General features: G+C 39.2%; 1 protein-coding gene across 1 annotated transcript; it reads left to right on the forward strand.

The window, feature by feature from the left end:
• The first annotated feature begins 1,831 nt into the window (after nucleotides 1-1,831).
• On the forward strand, nucleotides 1,832-15,402 carry bnip3la (BCL2 interacting protein 3 like a). The gene is made up of 6 exons (XM_088335327.1): nucleotides 1,832-1,990; nucleotides 3,875-4,136; nucleotides 4,212-4,293; nucleotides 9,046-9,155; nucleotides 9,263-9,412; nucleotides 13,871-15,402. The coding sequence occupies exons 1-6, from the start codon at nucleotides 1,924-1,926 to the stop codon at nucleotides 13,917-13,919; spliced, it is 720 nt and encodes a 239-aa protein (XP_088191453.1). The 5' UTR covers nucleotides 1,832-1,923; the 3' UTR covers nucleotides 13,920-15,402.
• Nucleotides 15,403-20,880: the final 5,478 nt, after the last annotated feature.

The raw sequence follows: 20,880 nt of genomic DNA on the forward strand, positions 1-20,880 counted from the left end.
TGATTGTGATTCTTTTGTTGGTATGTCACACTGCCGGGGAGCAAGCTGCTGTCTGGGATGGTCAGGATGCATCGTCGCTTCCGGGTTTTTGGCTGCATGGAAGCTGAGCGTGATGCCTGCTGGGATGAACACTCACTCCAACATCTGACTTCACGACACCCGTTGACGAATACGACAATGCATGGTCTTCAAATTGTTCACGGGGGTCAGGCCAAAGGCCAATGTGGATATCACTATCCAGTCATGCACTCATCTTGGAATGTATCGACGACTGTTACCGAAATTTGTTATCACTCACTTATCAGTTCATTTATTCATTTACCTTTATCACGTACCGATCAACCGTCGACGGTCCGCGTGTATAATCCAGTGTGTACGGATAAAGATAAATGAAGGGGGGGTTAGTGCATGGGTCAGATGTTTGGAGTGTTGGGGGTTTTTGTAAATGAAACATGAACAATGAAAGTTAGAATGATCACAGCAGGCTGACCGCCAGAATTTTATTTTATTTTCGATTCGCGTAAACTCTGTCCGTGTATTGATGTCTATGATTTGTAATACTTTACCACTACCCTGTATTCATTTTCAATTTTAATTTCCATTTAAAGTGGGAGTATAAACTCCCAAAAGGGGGGATAAGCCAAACAGAAGAAAAAAAAAAAAAAAAAGGGGGGATATGTTGTGGAAAATACACTTGCAAATGTAGAATGGATTTGCATACATGTAGAAATTTAGAAAGACTTGCTTACGTTTGTGGGAAACGGTCGGGTAGACATCCTTGAAGATACTCTTGGCAGACATTAAGTTTCCTTGAAGATAGCGTGCAAGGGACGGGACGCTCTGTACTTGATACGTAATACAGGACCGCCTTTTGGGGTGTACTCAATCGAAGCCTAATCGTCACTACCAGCTTTAAATACATTGTCATGTTCCTAGCTCTGTGAGATCTTTATTGACGCATCAATAAAGTGACATCTCCCTCCATAACGAAGCGGGCTCCTGTCTATTTCTTTTATCCACTTATGAGAAGACTTTCTCTCGATTATCGGACCTCCAATTTCTACAACATGCCTTCTTCCATTGTGCATTAAGCACTAGTTTTCAGTTGCATAACAAAGTACAACGAAAACTAGTGGGAAAATACACACTGTCCCTTTAACTTTTTTTTTTGAAGGTGGGGGGCCTCAAACTATCATTCTGTTGGCTGTGAGCCAGAGACCTCTGGGTTAAATATGAAAAGCACAACTCTAGAAGCAGTGCGACCAGGGAGAAGTTATGAAAGAAAGTTGACAATATCAAATCATTTAATAGATATTGATAGACAGAACAATTAACATCCCATAGCCCAGTTGTTTTTCAGGCCAGCAGGCCCCTGACAGCTATAAAAAGCATTTGGGTTGTTTTTTATAGTAACATTTTTTGGTTTGAACAAATTTATTGACACTAATAACAGAAAAACAATCATGACAATCTCAACAGCAATTAAGCACATTCACAATACATACTGCACTTCTTTTTTGGAAATTGTGGAAAACACTGTCAAAAAACTGCTTCCACGTATATATTTTTCTAATTGAGCAAATGTCATCACTATAATGACAATGTTGAGTTTTTTGGTTTGAACAAATTTATTGACACTAAAAACAGAAAACAATCATGACAATCTCAACAGCAATTAAGCACATTCACAATATTATATTTGTCCAACAACTCAATCGTCAAATTAAAGCTTTGTGCTTTAATCGGGACTTGTTTGGCTATTCACATCACAATGCCGTTCCAGGGCACGTATTCTAACGTGAAAGAATGCACGTCCGTCCATGAATGGATGAACAAAAGCACGTCCATTACGTAGCCATTGCTCTATCTTGTCTGGACGCTGGACCTTCAATGCGCATGCGCACAGTCTGGTAATGTTGACGAATGCTAAAACAAGTCAACATGTCCACCGCTGCTCCCCAAAACAATAATGAAGAGCCCGGACTTCACGGTAGGAAGATAGTTTGTATGAATATGTTTCACTCAACCGGAAGCTATTCTGGAGTTTCAGCGATAGGTGTAATGTATTTTGAAAGTGAGAAGGATAATTCGGTGGCATTGTGGTTGAAGTTAGAAAAATAGCGTTTCCTCGTCTTCTCGGTGGGGTGAAGCAGGTTGACGTCGCTGGGAGATTGCCAATAGAAGTCCATGGTATCTTGAGTGACTGTAATTGTAGCCAATCATTTAGCGCCCTGTGTTTTGGGCGGACTCAAATCTAAATGAAAACAACTCGGAGACAAAACAATTACACTGTATTACTTGTTATGTAAGATTTTTCTTTTCATTAAATGATATTTCGAAGATTTCCAAATGCTAGGCCGCTTTTTCAACAAGCATTGTACATTTAAGTCAATGTTTGAAAGATAATAAAATGGTTGTGGTGGAACTGTGTTCTGCAATTCCTTCCTACCCTATGAGATGTCCTACCAACGCTTAGTGCGCATGCGTACAAGGCTGGTCGCAATTTCATATGGAGAGTACTGTACTAACAATTTTCGTTTTGATTTGGTTTTATATGACTATCACTGCTCTGTCATACTTTTATCTGACGTAGCTGTTCAGCCTGGCGTGTTTTTCCGGTGGTAGTATTTAAGCATGCTATTTTTATTTACTGTATGTATGTATGCATGCATGCCAATTCTCGTAATATGTCATGAGTAAAAGTTCTGTTTGGAATATTTCTGAGTTTCAGTGTTGCTAGTTTTACTTGTTAAAAAAGATGACTAAATTCACTGTCAGATTAGCATACGGTAGGACGTCTCCGCACGGTAGGGCGTTTCGGCAGATCAACAATCGTAACGGCATTAGTTTCTTCTCACTGCTCACGAATAATGATACTAATAAACCAAAACTGACCCAGTGATTGTTGCCGACTTCTTTATTTATTTATTTTTATCAAGATTTATCTGCAGACAATAACCTATTTGCAACAGTGACACGTCCGAGCAGTCTGTCTGTTACGCAACAGAGACCCGCATCGTTGACACGGCTGAAAAAAAAATAAAAAATCGGTCATTCTTGGGCACGTTGTTTAATCGATTCGCGGCCATTTGTGTTTTATATCTTGTCACGGGTAGAACTGGTAAAAGTATTAAGTCGTTTGTTTGCATCCTGTTGTCCAATCAAGCGGGCACCAATGGATTGCATAACACCCTCCTAACTGGGGTGTGAGACAAGCAGTCGCCGTTAGTAGGGCAGTGGCACAACGACGATTTAAATCTTTGAGGATAACAAATAATAAACATCTAATGAAATAAGGTTTTAACTTGTTTCAATTTCATAAAGTGGAATATCTTTTTATTAGTAAAAACTGCGGGTGTCAAACATGCACCGGTACGCGTCAGATCAGGTCTTCCAATGGTTTTAACCCTGCCTGCGAGACATTGACAAAAGAACGAAGGAGAAATGAGCTGCAGTTTTAAATATTTACACTTCATGTCGCCAAAGCCTGGCGCCACTTGCAAAGCTACTGGGGCTGTATTTCTCCCTCTCTCTCCTTTTTGTCTCGTTTTTCTCTCCACATCTCCTTTCCTCTTCTTTTTTTTTCTTTTGCTCTCTTTCTCTTTTCTTTGTTTTGTTCTTTCTGTCTCTTTTCTCTTCTTTAGTTTTTTTCTCTTTACCTTTTTTCTCTGTCATTTTCTTTCTCTATTTTTTTTCTTTCTCTTTTCTTTGTATGTCTCTATTTCTCTTTCTTTCTCTGTTTTTCACCCTCTCTTTCTATCTATCCTTCTCTTTAATCTTGTAGTCTGGCCCCCATGAGATTTTCTTTCTTAATTGGGGCCCCCAGCTAAAATAAGTTTGGAAACCCCTGGTATAAACCTTCTGTATTTCCAAGGGTCTTGGGTGGAATTGGAGATGAATGGAAACAGAGGAGCTGAGGGAGTGCACACAAGCTTGCAAATATCAGCGGCTGCAGACCAAATGAATGCAAACCCTGGATTGAGTCGAACCTTGGAAGCGGTGCCTGAGATGGACGATACCTTTATTGGAGGACTAGAACATGTGCCATCCTCCTCTTCTATTCACAATGGGGACATGGAGAGGATCCTCCTGGATGCACAGCATGAATCCAGCCCGAGTAATTCTTCATGTGACAGGTAGTGCTTAAGTTATGTATGTGGTGGTGTAAATAGTGACAAAACATCATTAATGACTACAATGTGTCAATGCAGTCCCCACAGGCCACAGAGTCCCAACCAGGATGATGGTCAGATAACTTTTGATGTGGAAATGTCCAGTCCAAGGGGTAGTCAGGTAAAAGTCAATGGTTTTTCAAATACAAACCCAACTCTTGCCAACTCTGGGATGGGGTGCAGGTGAACTGCCCACTTTGGCTATTTGCTGATTACTGCATCTTTATCAAGGGTCGGGAACCTATTGCTCGCCAGCAATACATGACTATTTTCATGAGTACATATCGATTCGAGATAAAGTTTAACTACTTCATATTTCTTTGTAGTGTTACAAAGACAAGGTGTTTCACTCTGATTTTAGTACATGCGAAGTAGAAACAACACTGGCAACGATCAAGGTTCAGTCCATACTATATAGGGCACATTCTCAACTACAGTTTACGGTGTTGTACTGTATGTCACAAAAGTGAGTACACTCCTCACATTTCTGCAGAGGTTTCCTCATAATGTTTACTTGGAAAAACACTGCATCGCTTTGACGCAATTAAAGGTCGTCTGTGTAAAGCTTATATAGCAAAGTAAATTAACTTTTCCTCCCCAAAAACTAAAAATATAGCTATTAGTAGCTAAACCTGTGGTAAAAAAAGTGAGTAAACCTTAAAGTAAACGTTTCTGAAGTTCAATGTTTTCTGTGGCTATTATGATTTTGCAGAACCACCTTAATCCTTCTGGCCATGGGTTTCACCAGAGTCTCTCAAATTGCTACTAGAATGCTCTTTAACTCCTCCATAACAGAGCCCGGGGATTTTCAAGATCTAGTGCTTCTCCACTTTTAGTTTGAGGATGTCCCAAAGATGTTCTATTGAGTTTAGATCTGAAGACATGCTTGGCCAGTCCATTCCCTTTCCCCTTAGCACTTTTAGAAAAGTCTTGTTCATCTTAGAAGTGTATTTGGGGTCATTTGTCAGGCAGGAATATTGCCCTGCGACCCAGTTTCTTAAGGGAGTGGGCCAATTCTTGCTCCAGTATTTCACCGTACAGTGAACAAAATAAGTATTTGAACACCCTGCAATTTTGCTATTTCCCCCACTTAGAAATCATGGAGAGGTTTGAAATTTTCATCGTAGGTGAATGTCCTCTATGAGAGAGATGAACTAAAAAGAAAAAATCCAGAAATCACACCTCCACAAGGCTGGAAAGGGCTACAGAGCAATTGCCTAGCAGCTTGGTAAAAAAGGTCCTAAGAGCAACCATTGGAAAATGGAAGAAGCTAATCATGACGGTCAATCTCAATCGGAGTGGAACCCCATGCAAAATGTCACCTCTTGGGGTCTCAATGATTCTAAGAAGGGTGAAGAATCAGCCACGGAACTACATGTCAGGAGTTGGTCAATGACCTGAAAAGAGCTGGGACTATCGTTTTCAAGGTTACTGTAGGTAGTAATACACTAAGACGTCATGATTTTAAATCATGCATGGCACGAAAGGTTCCCTTGCCTAAACCAGCACATGTCAAGGCATGTCTTAAGTTTGCATATGACCATTTGGATGATACAGAGGAGTCATGGGAGAAAGAAATAGAACGTTTTGGTCATAATTCCACTAAGCGTGTTTGGAAGAAGAAGAATGAAGAGCATCATGCTTTAGGGGTGTTTTTCTGCACATGGAAAACAACCTCCTTCCCTCAGTCAGAGCATTGAAGATGGGTCATGGCTGGGTCCTCCAGCACAATAATGCCCCAAAGCACACAGCCAGGGAAACCAAGGAGTGGCTCCGTAAGAAGCATATCAAGGTTCTAGCATCGCTCAGCCAGTTTCCATACCTGAACCCAATCGAAAATCTTTGGAGGTAGCTCAAACTCTGTTTCTCGGCGACAGCCCAGAAATCAGATTCTAGAGAAGATATGTGTGGAGGAGTGGGCCAAGATCCATTCTGCAGTGTGTGCAAACCTGGTGAAAGACTACAGAAAACGTTTGACCTCTGTAATAACAAACAAAGGTTACTGTACCATTCATTTTCTCAGGTGTTCAAAATACTTATTTGCAGCTATAGCACACAAATAAATCGTTAAAAAAATCATGCATTGTGATTTATTTCTGTTTTCAGTTTATCTCTCTCACAGTGGACATGCACCCACAATGAAAATTTCAGATCCCTCCATGAATTTTAAGTGGGAGAAATAGCAAAATAGCAGGGTGTTTAAATACTTATTTTCTTCACTGTACATGCTTGAGTTTGTTTTCTCCAATTAAGTGCAACTCCCTAACTCCAGTTGCACTCCTGCAGCCCCAAACCATGACATTCCCAACACCATGCTTGACTCTAGGCACGACACAAACTTGTTTGTACTCCTCACCTGGTTGCCGCCACACATGCCTCACACAATCTTAGCCAAATAATTTCATCTTTGTTGCATCAGACCAGAGGATATCTTTCCAGTAAGCCATTACCTTTGTTTACATATTTCTTTTCGTTGTGTCAAAAAAAATATTTTTTCAGAGCTGTTTCTTATAAACATTATCATAAAATCTCTGCAGAAATGTGAGGAGTGTACTCACTTTTGTGACATACCTTACCAACATACCCTGTTTTGGCATTAGGTCGCTAAGAAACCATCTGAACAGAAGCTCATCAAACTATGTATGTTTACTGTTGAGATACTTAATGATGAAAACACACCGATCAAACTGTAGATGAATAAAAACGCAAGCAAACAACTCAGAGCAATTTGATGGGGTAAGGGGTAGAGATGGGCGGATCTTTGCCCTCAGCACAAGGCACTCCCTTCCCTCTCTCGCTCAGTGCAGTCTGCGCCGAAGATAAATACGACCATATCCTTATCGTTTGCAGTATTTTGTGACATTTCTACTAAAGCGTTTCACTTCTTTTTTAAAAACCATTATTTAGGACAAAAATGATGGTCTGAGCCTTTACACTCTTAAGTATCTGTGGGCGGGAGAAACATTTTAAGTGGTATATTTGTTTGAATGGGACACAGGATTTGGCATTATTATAATTTCATACATTTTATCAAATCATCAAATGACCCAAAGTGAAATTAAATGTGCGGAAGAATTAGCTTTTGTCTGGTGGAACAGGGTTTGCGGTTTTGTTAAATTTTGTCAGAATTTTAAAAAATATTTTTTGCTTTTATGGCTCTTTGGGTCAAAAAGGTTCCGACCCGTGATCCATATGTAATAAGTGTACATTAAAAGTTACATACGGAAAGTGTGAATTTTCCTTTAAAATATCTTGCAAAACAGTCTATTTACTTTTTAAATTGGTTTGTACAACACAGTCACTTTATTTTTTCTTATTTTTAAGAGCAGCGTTCCCTCGTTACTTCGCAGTTTGTTTTTTGTACGTTGACTGTCGTAGAGGTACATGTGTCAAGTCTGTGTGGTCGTGGAGGTTTTCTATTTTAGAGAGTTTACTGTTAATTGCTATTTTTCCAATAAGATCTTATAGTAAAATTATGTGTTTATGACGGAACTTGATAAAAAAATTAATCTTGCACATTGCAAAAAATAAATGGAAAAATTGATCAATAAAAGGTCAAGTCATGTTTACTTCTATAGCCCTTAATCACAAGTCTCAAAGGGCTGTGTTAATAATGGTGTTCCATTTTTCTTAATTTAAAAAATGAAGTTACAATTATTTATTTTTCTATGTAATGAAAATTTAGAGCAAGTTAAAAATAGTAAAATAATACAATTCACTATGTTAACAAATTACTTAAGTAAAATTGTGACTGTCAGACACAATTGCTCATTTTAAAGATGTTTTTTTATATTTGTTTGAAAACAAAAACATTTTAAAATCCATCCTGTGTTAAATTCCTGTACCAGGAAGATCATTTTGCAAAAATTCTTGTAAATGTTAGAAACAATCTTTAAATGACGTAGCTACGTAGTCTAATGGTGCAGGCAATAATTTAAGTAAATCACACTTGTCTCTCTTTATTTTAATGTCTTAGTGATTAAAAAAAGAATACAATAATTATTTTTTTTTAACTTCTACACCAGCCGTAGTCACTCATAATCACTAACAAGACGTCAAGAGGCCATGCTATGAAGCTCATTTCACTGACACAACTATCTACGTCACCAAAATTGCTAATTTGTGTTGCTGTATGTACAGTGCATCCGGAAAGTATTCACAGCGCTTCACTTTTTCCACATTTTGTTATGTTACAGCCTCATTCCAAATTGTATTAATTTAATCTCTTATCTCAAAATTCTACACAAAATACTCCATTATGACAATGTGAAAAACCATGGTAACCAGGAAGGTTTTTAGTGGTGGCCTAAGCAGGTCACTGACCCACATGAAGTGTAACTGTGAACAAAAGGCGTTCAAACGACTACATTTTTACGAGTAAATGCTAACCAGACATGCTAATAGCTACATCCTTATGGCTACATGCTAACGAGTGGGTGCTAACAAGTAGATGCTAACAAGTCATGCTAACGGCTACATGCTAATGACTAAATGCAAACGAGTCACTCTAACGGATACACGCTAATGAGTAGATGCTAACAAGTCATGCTGATGGCTACATGCTAACGAGTCATGCTTACGGCTAAATACTAATGAGTAGATGCTATTGTTTCATGCTAACGGATACATCTAACGAGTCATGCTAAGGTCTGCATTCTATCAATTACAAGCTAACGACTACATGCCAGAGCCCAGTCCCAACTGTCACAATTGCCTCGGCAATTGTCTTTTTATAATTGTTGTTGTTCTCGTTATGTTTACTATTGACATTCTTTGCCCGGGCCCCGAAAATATAGTCTGACATTGAACCGGTTAGTGATACAGTAAAGGTTGTCGACCACTGTTTTATGCCATTTTCTTTTTACATTTATAGTCTGAAGAAGAAGAATCTCCAGACAAAGACAGAGACGATGATATTCTCATGAACAAAGAAGTCGATTGGGTTGCTGATTGGTCTAGCAGACCAGAAAACATTCCACCCAAGTGAGATGGCCGTTTGTTCTTGTTTTTCATCTGATCATGCCTTTCGTCTATTTAGAAGTTTAACCTGAAGTTTATTATTCTGATTGTTTGTATTCTTTTTGTCCCAGGGAATTTCACTTCAGACATCCTCGGCATGCGGTATCGCTTAGCATGAGAAAGAGTGGCGTTATGAAAAAAGGCGGAGTATTTTCTGCTGAATTCCTGAAAGTTTTTATCCCATCACTACTACTTTCACACATCCTTGCTCTTGGAATCGGGTAAGAGGTCAAATCCAGATAGTTGTTTTGTACTGTATATCATTGATTTTTATTGCACATTTTTTGTACCCAAAAAATAACTCAAAATCTGTGTGCATGTGGTGTGATACACAAGGTTTTTACAATTGTACTTAACCATGTTAAAGCAATAGTTGTTGAGTCCAAAACTAACGATCGTTTGTCCAACATTGGATGCAATGGGATTCAAATCTAGATCTCGGAGGTGAAAGCACCAAATTCTATCCACTAAACCATGGACCTCCTAATTTTGGCCCAGGCGCCATTTACGGCCCGGGATCAAGTTTTTACTGGCCCGTGGCCTCTGTCATTCAATGAATAATATGTGGCCGGTCAGGATTGTTGACTGCCGTATAATATAAATGTGTACCAAAATAAATAAATAAATCTTTAGCCCACCCCATTTCCAACATCCATCCATCCGTTATCTGCCAGCTTATCCTGTTTAGGGTCACGGGGTGCTGGAGCCCATCCATCCATCTTTGGGCAGTACACAGAGACAGACAACTCCCCCATTCACACCAATGGACAATTTGGTCCGGCCAATTAACCTGACATGCAAGTTTTTGGAATGTAGGAGGAAACCGGAGTGCCCGGAGGAAACCCACGAAAGCCTGGGAGAACATGCAAACTCCGCACATGAAGGCTGTTAGCTAGATTTGATCCCATGACCTCAGAACTGTGCCGCGGATGCGCTAACCACTCAGCCGCTCTGCCGCCCTTCTTTTCAACATGGCCACTGTAAATGAAAAAAGGAAAGTTGACTGTGATGGCAGCTACTTCCAGGAAAAGCGGAAATTGGAGTATTTTTTTCACCAGAACCCTGACACATTTTCAGCTTAGCAAATCTGGCCCGCTTTCAAAGAAGTCTGGACACCCCTGTGCTAAACCACTAGTGTTGTAGATGACATAAGAAAAGGCTTTGGATTTTATCACACCATTTTGACAATGCCATGTTGTAATAGAGCATTATGTGAAAGATTCACCTCCAAATCAACGTTTCACATTATGGTAGCAGCGTGACTGAAAGAAGGGTGATGATGAGAGCAAATCTAATGCCTTTTCCTGCATGATCTAGAACCCTGTTGTCAAGTCGTTAAAATCTGACGCCTACACTGTTGTGGTTTGGATTTGAATCCCCTTGCATCCAATGTCATGTGAATGTGGTCTGCTATAGTGTTCTACTGGTCAGTCATTGTTCAAAAATCGTAACGTACTATTCGGGTTCAGAATCGCCCTGCGATAAAAATCAACACCACGTTTGTGACCTAGAGTGCTTCATTTGAGCTTTAAAGTGAAACCAAATTGTATCAAAAAATAGGGGTTGTGCGTTATACATGAATAAATAGGGTAGTTGTCTCCAACTTTTTGAGTATATTGGACTATATTTTGTTAAGCTGTATTTTGAGTAATTGGAATGCATACGAAATAAGATGATGATTAGAAACACAATTCTCAAATATAATGAATATTTTTATCATTCATGATAGTCTTGTGTAAAAGACCAATCTTGCCATAGCCTGCCATAGACTATGTGCAAATTAATGTATGACATTAATTCAATGTTTTCATATATTATGCATTTTGCCATTTCTTATTTTCTGTATTAATTTCGTCATGTATTTAATCTTGTATTTTGTCATGCATTTTGTTGTATATTTTGTCTTTTTTGTCGTGTATTTTGTCACAACAATATATTATCCAAATAAGGGGGCGGGTCAAACTGGCTTAGCTTTTCACGTTTTGGTTTATCGGTGTAGTAGCCGATCCGTTCATCACTGACCAACCAATAGGTGAAAGGCTTAAAACAACTGGGACGCCTTCTCATTAGAATAATACTGTATTTTGATGTGCCAAAATACACAAAATAAATAACATATTTAATAAATGATAAAATAAATTACAAAATGCATAAATGAATTGCATACTTGTCAAATATTTATGTACGTAATTTATTTATGTGTTCATTTATTTATATAGCATATATTTTTAGGAATTTATTTCTATATCTATTTCTACCTATGGCAGGATCGGTCCTCCATTGCCTTGTCCATTTCCCCACCTTAAAATAATGGCAGACAGACATTTGTTTATAGGATATTGCTTTACCCAATGACTGTTGCTTTGTCAGGTGCAAAGGCAAAAGTATCTTCACATAATTTCCCAAATGAAATCACCTATTTAAACTTTCACGATCAATCGAATATACAAGAAAGCAAAAAGCATTAAATAAAATATTTTTATTCTATTTGTCTTTTTGGATTTTTCAAATTCATTCAATTTTTTCATTAATTTCTCTAACATTATGGGACTATAAATGTCTGATTGAATCTAACCCCTTAACGTTACTGTTACATTTTTAGACATTGTGAAAGAGTTGTAAATGTTTGACTTCTCTTTCTAGAAGTCAATCCATGATTGTGCACCCTTGCGCTTGATAATTGTGTGTAAAAATGGATATGTTTATATTCGGCTCTGATTTTAATACAGTAAGACCTCGGTTATCGCGGTAAATGGGGACCAAAACCACCCGCGATAAGTGAAAATCCGCGAAGTAGCGGCGCACCTTCAAAAAAAAATAAAAGTATTTTATTTATTTATTTATTTATTTTTAATTATTATTTTTTAGACCCGGTTAATGGGGAACAAAACCACCCGCAAAAAGTGAAAATCTGCGAAGTAGCGACGACCATTCAAAAAGAAGAAAAAAAATCTCATCTCTTCTCATTATCTGTACCGCTTCACGACAGTGTTTTTATTTGCGCCGCACCATGGGTGCCGTTTGGTCGCTCCCGCGAACGAACCCCTAACCCGCGACGCGTGTACTTTCGGGCGCGATACGCATGACACCGCGACAAGCCGAGCGGGTCGGGCGCTTGGCGCGGAGGCCGCTGTAGGCGGCCCACGCGCGCGCTACACGGCCCTCGATGGCTAGGGTCGTCGACCGAGGGGGATTCCCCAATTACGGAGGTCCCGCGCACGTCCGCTGCGCTACTAGTGTCGTCGGACGATCACCCTCGCCGCCTTTTCTCGCGTCGCGCCGTGTGACGCCGTGTCCGCCGAACTCGCTCCGTCGCGCGGCCCGGGAGTGACCCCCGCTGCATTTTGTAGAATATGATCGCGCTTTATTGTTTAAATAAACGCGTTATATAGACTACAATCGCTTAATTGTTTTAATTAGCTCGCTTTATTGTTTCAATATGCGTTTTATATAGAATGCGATCGCTTTTGTTGGAAGCGCAGCAGAATGCGCGTTCACGCGAGGGGGGGAGGATTTTGCACAGGAGTCGGATTTGGGCACAACACCGGCCGCCTTATTCTGCGTCCGCTGACGTTCCGCCGAATAAACCCGCAAAAAGTTAAAATCTGTGAAGTAGCGAAGCCCCTTAAAAAAAAAAATTAAAAATGTATTTATTTATTTATTTATATATTTTTAACCATTACAGACCGCGAAGCTCTGAAGCAGCGAACGTCGAACCGTAGCCAGGTCCCATTGTACAGCCCTTAAAATTACAATGGAAAGTTCATTGGCTAACCAATGTGTCAATCCACATTTAAATCTGTCACTATTGGCTAAAGCTTTCTGAAGCTGAAGTAGTAGGTCATGACGTTTTTTTCAATACAGGCCCTCAAAGATTGTCACAAGCTAAAGACTATGAAAAAAATGCGTGCAATTGGCCAAGAGTGGTGTCAATTAAAAGGTCAGAGTTTGAGGCCTGTACTGGAAGTCAACAACAAGTCTGTTTTATTTTAAAGGGGAGCAAAACAGAAGGATTACAACGAAGCTTGACAAAACAATGCAGGAATGCTTTTATGCGGATTTTTTATCTGTCTGTGTTATCGTGTGTTTTGGAGTAAATATTTTACGCGGTTCGATTCATTAGACCCTTGTGAATGTAAAACCACACCATAATTGCGGGGAATCGTGTCATGAGTAGAAGTTACCAGCAATTTTGGGTGAGTTAAGCTCTTTATAGTTTTTGGGTATCTTGTGTTAGACCGACCGTGGTGTTTCTGTGATGAGCATATTTTGAAATGGTCATCATATCTTGAAGAGTTTAAGCTTTTGAATGATATGGGGGTGGCAGTAGCTCAGGAGGTAGAGCGCTCGTCTTGGGATCAAGGGATCCCAGTTCGAATCCCGGCTTGTCCGTGTTACATGTCGAAGTGTCCTTGGTTAAGACACTGAACCCCTAATACTCCCAATAAGCAGGTTAGCGTCTTACATGCAATACAAGGCCGCTATTGGGAAATGTGGAGCACATTGTAAAGCGCTTTGGGGAGTCATTGACTTGAAAAGCGCTATATAAATGCAGGTCATTTCATTTCATATGTGCCTAGGCATGTTAAGGCCCTGACTGGTTCTAGAAGACCTTTTAAAAATATGAAATGTCTTTAAATCTATTTTCATGTGAATTTGTCTTTGTTTTCTGTTTGAAGGGTGTACATCGGTAAAAGAATCGCGACAGCCTCTGCCAACTCTTACTGAGCAGAAAATGAGCAGTGCCTGGATGTCTGCGCGTCTTTCAAGCAGCCCTCTTACGATGTGTTTCTCTGCAGGCCTTGTACATCCACATTGACCCTACCTGAAATCCATGTTTGCCTGTGTCACTTTCTTAGTATATGCTCACATGTTGTAATGTGGTTATTCTTCCCCAGCTTGACTCAAGTCATCCCATTGGACTTGTATCCACACAATAACAACCGCTGTCGTAGATGAAAACTCATAGCCGTATTCCAATACGAGTACAAATCAGAGTGTTTTTCCGCAGTGAGTTTTAGGGAGAAGGGTCATCAAAATTTCACTCCTTATTTTTTTGTGCTTTTGTCACGAGACAATCTGGCCTTTGAGATTAGCCCAAATGTTTTTATCACTCACCAGGTTTATGAACCAAAAAGAAGTGCCATATCTGAACTACAGATAGGAAGGAAGGAACTTTGACGCCTCAACTTTTCGAGCTGGACTTTAAAGGTGCCGTTGTCAAAGGAAAGATAGCTGCACAGCACAGTTATTTTCAAAATAGAAACTTGATCATTTTTTTACCCTCTTTTTTATTTTAGCTTCATATATCGAAGCTTGAACTTTATAACTTTGATCCACCATGTAGCACGTGAAATTTGCATTTTGTGGTATTTGACTACGTTATAAAAGTGGGGTGCGTCGTTTGAGGAGTCCACTACAAGTTGAAACTTAAATATTTCCTCTATTAAGTATGTGTTAACAATGCCCAACTGAGTTCAGAGCCCTTATGTTTTATTTTCCATTGCGCCTATCTGCTCTAAATTTTATCAGGCCTGTTTGAAGCGGAACCAAACTGGAAAAAGATGAAAAAAAAAAGAATTATTAGAACATGTCTAAGGCATAAAGGCAAAACGTGTTACTCTGCTGCCATCTCCTGGTTCATAGTCATGACTGCAAGCTTAAGTTTTGAAATTGCGCACCCCACCTTTAAAATATTGGAACATGGGCCAGATGGCAATGTACCAGGCCTTATTCCTTTCTGCACTTTGAGTTTGTGCATTGCTTTTTATTTCACAGAATAGCAATGAAGTTTCAAAGTCATGTACTGGTACCTTTGCACATTTATTTTATTTTTTTATTTTCCCTGACATGTCTTGCTATTGAAATGCTGATGTGAAGATACTTAAATCTGTGATCTGCTTTAACGAGTAGAAATTCCCTGGTATTGTGTCAAACTGATTGCATTAGAATGTCAGTGATTGATTTTGCTGTTATATTTTTTCACTAAGCTGAACAGTTTCCAAGAGCCTATTCACACCTAGATGTCACTATTTACATCATTTCCACTGTGATCTAATACAGACAATGCTTGTAAAGTTACAGAAAATAATAGTAAGGCAAGAATTTACTAATTTAGGTGCATGTGACTTCTGTATATTGATCCCTTTGATCATAATGAAGATAATGACAGTGTTTTAAAAAGGATTAAAGGTAATTTATTTGAAACAAATCTATTGTTTTGGTTCGTGTAGTAGATTTGTATTATAAAATACAGTGGCTTGCGAAACTATTTGGGCCCCTGGAACTTAATGACTTTTTGCCACATTTCAGACTTCAAACATCAAGATATAAAACTAATTTCTTGTGAAGAATCAACAATAAGTGGAACACAATCATGAAGTGGAACACACTTTGATATTTCAAAGTTTTGTAACAAATTAAAAACAAAAAAGTGGGTGTGCAAAATTATTCAACCCCAGTCGAGTTAATACTTTGTAGTGCCACCTTTTGCTGCGATTACAGCTGCAAGTAACTTGGGGTATGTCTCTATCAGGTTTGCACATCGAGAAACTGATATTTTTGCCCATTCCTCCTTGCAAAACAGCTCGAGCTCAGTGAGGTTGGATGAAAGTGTTTGTTAACAGCAGTTTTCAGTTCTTTCCACAGTCTTGGATTGAGTTCTGGACTTTGACTTGGCTATTCTAACACCTTGATATGTTTGGTGAACCATTCGATTGTAGCTTTTGCTTTATGTTTTGGATCGTTGTCTTGTTGGAAGACAAATCTCCGTCTCTGCTCAGGTCTCCAGCGGACTCCATCAGGTTTTCTTCAAGAATGGTCCTGTATTTGGCTCCATCCATCTTCCCATCAATTTTAACTATCTTCCCTGTCCCCACTGAAGAAAAGCAGGCCCAAACCATGATGCTGCCACTACCATGATTGTGGGGATGGTATGTTGAGGGTGATGAGCTGTGCTGCTTTTACGCCAATCATAACGTCTTGCATTGTTGCCAAAAAGTTCGATTTTGGTCTCATCCGACCAGAGCACCTTCTTCCACATGTTTGGTGTGTCTCCCAGGTGGCTTGTGGCAAACTTTAAACAACACTTTTTATGGATATCTTTGAGAAATGGCTTCCTTCCTGCCGCTCTTCCATAAAGGCCAGATTTGTGCAGTACACGACTGATTGTTGTCCAATGGAAAGATTCTCCCACCTCAGCTGTAAATCTCTAGTTCATCCAGAGTGATCATAGGCCTCTTGGCTGCATATCTGATCAGTTTTCTCCTTGTATGAGCTGAAAGTTTAGAGGGACGGCCCGATCTTGGTAGATTTGCAGTGGTCTGATACTCCTCCCATTTCAATATTATTGCTTGCACGGTGCTCCTTGGGATGTTTAGAGCTTGGGAAATCTTTGTATCCAAATCCAGGTTTAAACATCTCCACAACAGTATCTTGGACCTGACTTGTGTGTTCCTCGTTCTTTATGTTGCTCTCTGCGCTTTAAACAGACCTCTGACACTATCACAGTGCAGGTGCATTCATACAGAGACTTGATTACACACAGGTGGATTCCATTTATCATCGTTAGTCATTTAGATCAACATTGAATCATTCAGAGATCCTCACTGAACTTCTGGACAGTTTGCTGCACAAAGTAAAGGGGCTGAATAATTTTGCACACCCACTTTTTCGTTTTTTATTTGTTTAACAAGTTTAAGTGTTTTCCACTTCATGATAGTGTCCCACTTATTGTTGATGCTTCAAAAAAAATTACAATTTTATAACTTGATGTTTGTCTGAAATGTGGCAAAAGGTCACAAAGTTCAAGGGGGGCAAATACTTTCGCAAGCCATTGTATTTTAAAACAGCCAATAATAATGTTAAGTTTCCATTGTGGAAATAAATGATTACATTGATTATTGGCAGGCTTCTTCACAGGGGTTGAGCAAATAGAAGAAAATCGTCAGTGTAAACCTGTCCTGTCCAAAGTCTGGCCCAGGGGCCAGTTTTGGACTGATAATTTTTTTTTTCTGGCCTGTGGCATTTGTCATAAAAGTAAAGTGTGGTCAGCCAGTAATGTAATATAAAATCAATTTGTACAAAAACGAAAATAATTCACCATTTCACCACATGATGACAGTAGCCCATTGGCCACTTTGTCCTTAGCTCTGAGATATTTGCCCACCCCATTTTCAACACGGTGATGTAAATGAGGAAGAAAGTTGACTGTCAAGGTAACTGCTTCCATGTTTTTCATCGAAATCTGAAACAACTGTGCCTTAATTTGCCGAAAGACTGATAGTGGCTGTTTTCAAAGATTTCAATATCAAGAGCCACTGCTAGACAAAACACGCTCACGAAAAAAAGGCACAGCAGCGCTTTTTCACAGGAGTCGAATGAAAATGCTACAAAGGCAAACTACGAGGTTGCGACGCTGATGGCCAAGCACTCCAAACCTTTGACGGAGGTTAAATTTATTCATGATTGTTCAAGGAATGCAAGGCCCTCACACATTTTCCGCTTACCAAATCTGGCCAGCCATTACGTTTTCCTTATCTTTTTTGGTCACTGTGGCTACGGTGTTAATTCAGGTTATTCGTTTTGGTGAACAAATCTTTCTGTATTTTAAATCATACAATAGTTTGAAACCTGTTTTTAATGGTTAATTTTATTTTTATCATTTTTTAGAAATATAACAAAATATTTAAAATGAAAAAAAAGTATCTGCAGAATAATTTACCAGATCCCAACTAATCATGTGTGCAATATCTTTACGTCATATTTTTTAAAAGAGTAATCTTAAACCAAAAATATGTTCTTAAATATATTTCCCCGCACTGCCTCATCAGCAAGTAAATAAAAGGAAAAAAATATAGTAATGTGCTGCCACCTACTGATATAGACGAATGTTACAATTACTCGCCTGATCAATGGAAGAAAGCAAAGATATTGAATAATAGCATGCTAGGCAAGGTTTCACGGCACACTATTGGGCCCTCACACACTGGTTATAAAATCATTGCTGTAATCTACACATTATTATTATTATTATTATGGTCAGGGGACATCAAAAGAAAATTGATTTAAAAAAATTATAAGATTTGTGAGACGAACTAACTTACTGTAAGAGGCCTAATGTACTTTACTATTATGTGTAATTCAATTTTTTCTTTTAAAAGTTACATACCTGTCACCTTATAAGGTTTCTTTGTATTTTATTCGATTTCTGATCATTTCAAGTTGTATAACAATTTTTAAATGAAGACTTTTGAAACGTACTGCAATATAAGCCACACTCAATTTAGTGCAGGTGGGGAGAAACAAGATCGATGCCGAAAGAATTGTTCAGTTTATTTGGTAAATCCACTTGTTTACACAATGTATCTTTGTTTTTGTTTATACATAGTCTGTCTTGCTGTGAGTTAATAGGTTCCACGTTGTGTTTGTAAGGTTTATTCAGGGTTTGTACAGGTGCTTGAAATCCTTGAAAATGCTATAATTTTAATGATGTTTTCAAGGATTAAAAATGCATGAATTTGGGTTAAGTGTTGTAAATGCTTGAAATTGTTGCCATGTTTCTCAACATGTCTGCTTAAAAATGACACAGACACTGCTTTTGGTATCTTTGCTTTGCCATTGCATTCCTTCTTCCCTCGTGAATAACTGCTGCTGGCATTAGTTAATATGGTATTTGCCTATGAAGTGTCGCACCCAAGAGGACAGGTGCATGCTACTTTTAATCAGGGCACTATGAAATGTGTATCAATGCAAGGATTCCCATAAATCATGGCCATGCAAAAAATTAAAGTAGCCTTTCCCCGTGGTAAATCGTAATGCGAAGAACTCTCAGCAACTGAAAATGTAAGCTACACATTGCAGAGTGGGGCAGGGGTGGGCAGTGCCCACCGACAGATACACCATCCGCTGCGATTACAGCATTCTCTGTTTTCCTGGGTTTTACAAGGAAGTCGGTCAGTTTAGCAGAAGAGTTCTCACCACACACAGCTTTTTTGTGTTTTTCTGTGTCCGTGTGAGCTGTCAGGTCTCCGCCACCCTTGTTAGACACCGTAACATGTGTGCCAGCTTTGCACACGGTACACTCTGCCTCCCATGTAGCAAATTGGTCTCGTGAAAAATAATTAAAACCGGACATTTTCATGAATTTGTAAAACCCCGCCGGACACCGCAGATGGGATGTAAAAGGGGACATGTCCAGACAAAAGAGGACGTTTGGTCACCCTAATGTAGTATCAATATTGTCACATGCCGCTGCCCGTCAATGGTCTGGGTTATCTCTGAAGAGCGGGTTGACATTTTACACGGAAAAACAACGGCAACCGGATGATAAAGGTGAGGTATCTGAACAAGATCAGGAAGCTCCTCCTGCTACTGTTAACCATGGAAACCTGTACCATCTATTTCATGTGGTGGAGCAAACCCCTGCCTCCAGGCTGTACATGGTCAAGACATACAACAGCAAGTGGTGTCCTGCCGACCCTGGTGATAAAGGGATCCGTGAAATCCTGTCAATAAACTTCAACTATACTTAAAGGGACAGTGTGTAATATATAGTGCCTCCTACAGTGTTCTCGTTTGCCCGCGTCCCTGCAATCATCGTGCATCCCCGGGACGCAACTTTTTTGACACAAAATTGTCATTACTACCCGAATACATTTTTTTTAACAAAGATTTACCTCACTCCAAACTTTTTGTCAGGCAGATCCGCCGTTGTTGTTTTGGTCTCGCGGTTCGAGTTTTTGTCTGCACGCCGATCTCGGCAAACGAGATCTCGTTGCTTCGAGATTACGTCATTGTTGTGGTGGTTGTCAAGGGAAGGTGAAGGCTAAGTATGCCTCCGAAAAAAACTGAGTATTAGGTGTAAATCAACACAAAATTGGTAATTTCTTCAGTGTCAATAATACGTCGAAACATAATGCAGAAAGTGATAACAACGGCAATAATTCCGGCACGAAAAAACGGCGGCGAAATTCCTCAGAAGATCGCGGAGGCAAGGATAACACGTGTGTTGAAGCGAACGATTCGACGAAAGAAAATAAACAAAAGAATACTCCTAGGAAGAAAAAGATTTTTCTGCCAAAACGGACTAAATTATATTCCTGGTTACGCTATGAGGATGATAATGGAGGCTACATGTTCTGTGATACGTGCACCCAGCGTGATATATGAACTGAAAAATCTGAAGTGATAACTTCTTTGTATTACCAATTAACTGTGATGATTAAAACTTCATGAATATATAGACCAATATTTCAGCAATATTATTTTGTATAATGTACAATATTGTTGTGAACTGAAAAATCTTGGTGATAACTGATTTGTATTACCAATAAACTGTGATGATTAAAACTGAATGAATATATAGATTTATATTATATATTTGTTGCCGATTTACAATTTCAACCCCGATAACACTAAATTTTGGGGACCCATAGATGTTTGTTGGTACCCAAAGATATTTGAGCATGCGAGTCCCCGGGACCCATCACTTTTCAGAGGTAAAATGAACACTGCTCCTCGTGGTACAAAAAAAACCTTAAGTCAGTAATAAAAAAAAAAAACATAAATTTGTATACCAGCGAAAAACATAAACACTATCATACCAACATTCATTTCGTTTGGTAGATTATATTGCTTAACCACTAGGGTCAAAGAGGAACCTTTTCCTGGGTGTGTCTTGGGCAAGTAA

Source organism: Urocampus carinirostris, chromosome 5 (assembly GCF_059441175.1).
Source record: "Urocampus carinirostris isolate Australia breed hairy pipefish chromosome 5, RoL_Ucar_1.0, whole genome shotgun sequence".
In the NCBI taxonomy this organism is placed as follows: Eukaryota; Metazoa; Chordata; class Actinopteri; order Syngnathiformes; family Syngnathidae; genus Urocampus; species Urocampus carinirostris.

What these genes read in the sequence shown, in the direction of transcription:
- bnip3la (XM_088335327.1), top strand. Translation starts at nt 1,924, where the DNA reads ATGCTAAAACAAGTCAACATGTCCACCGCTGCTCCCCAAAACAATAAT. An exon ending in CCAGTCCAAGGGGTAGTCAG is followed by an intron (nt 4,294 to 9,045) that starts GTAAAAGTCAAT and finishes TTACATTTATAG; the next exon opens with TCTGAAGAAGAAGAATCTCC. An exon ending in CCAGAAAACATTCCACCCAA is followed by an intron (nt 9,156 to 9,262) that starts GTGAGATGGCCG and finishes TTTTTGTCCCAG; the next exon opens with GGAATTTCACTTCAGACATC.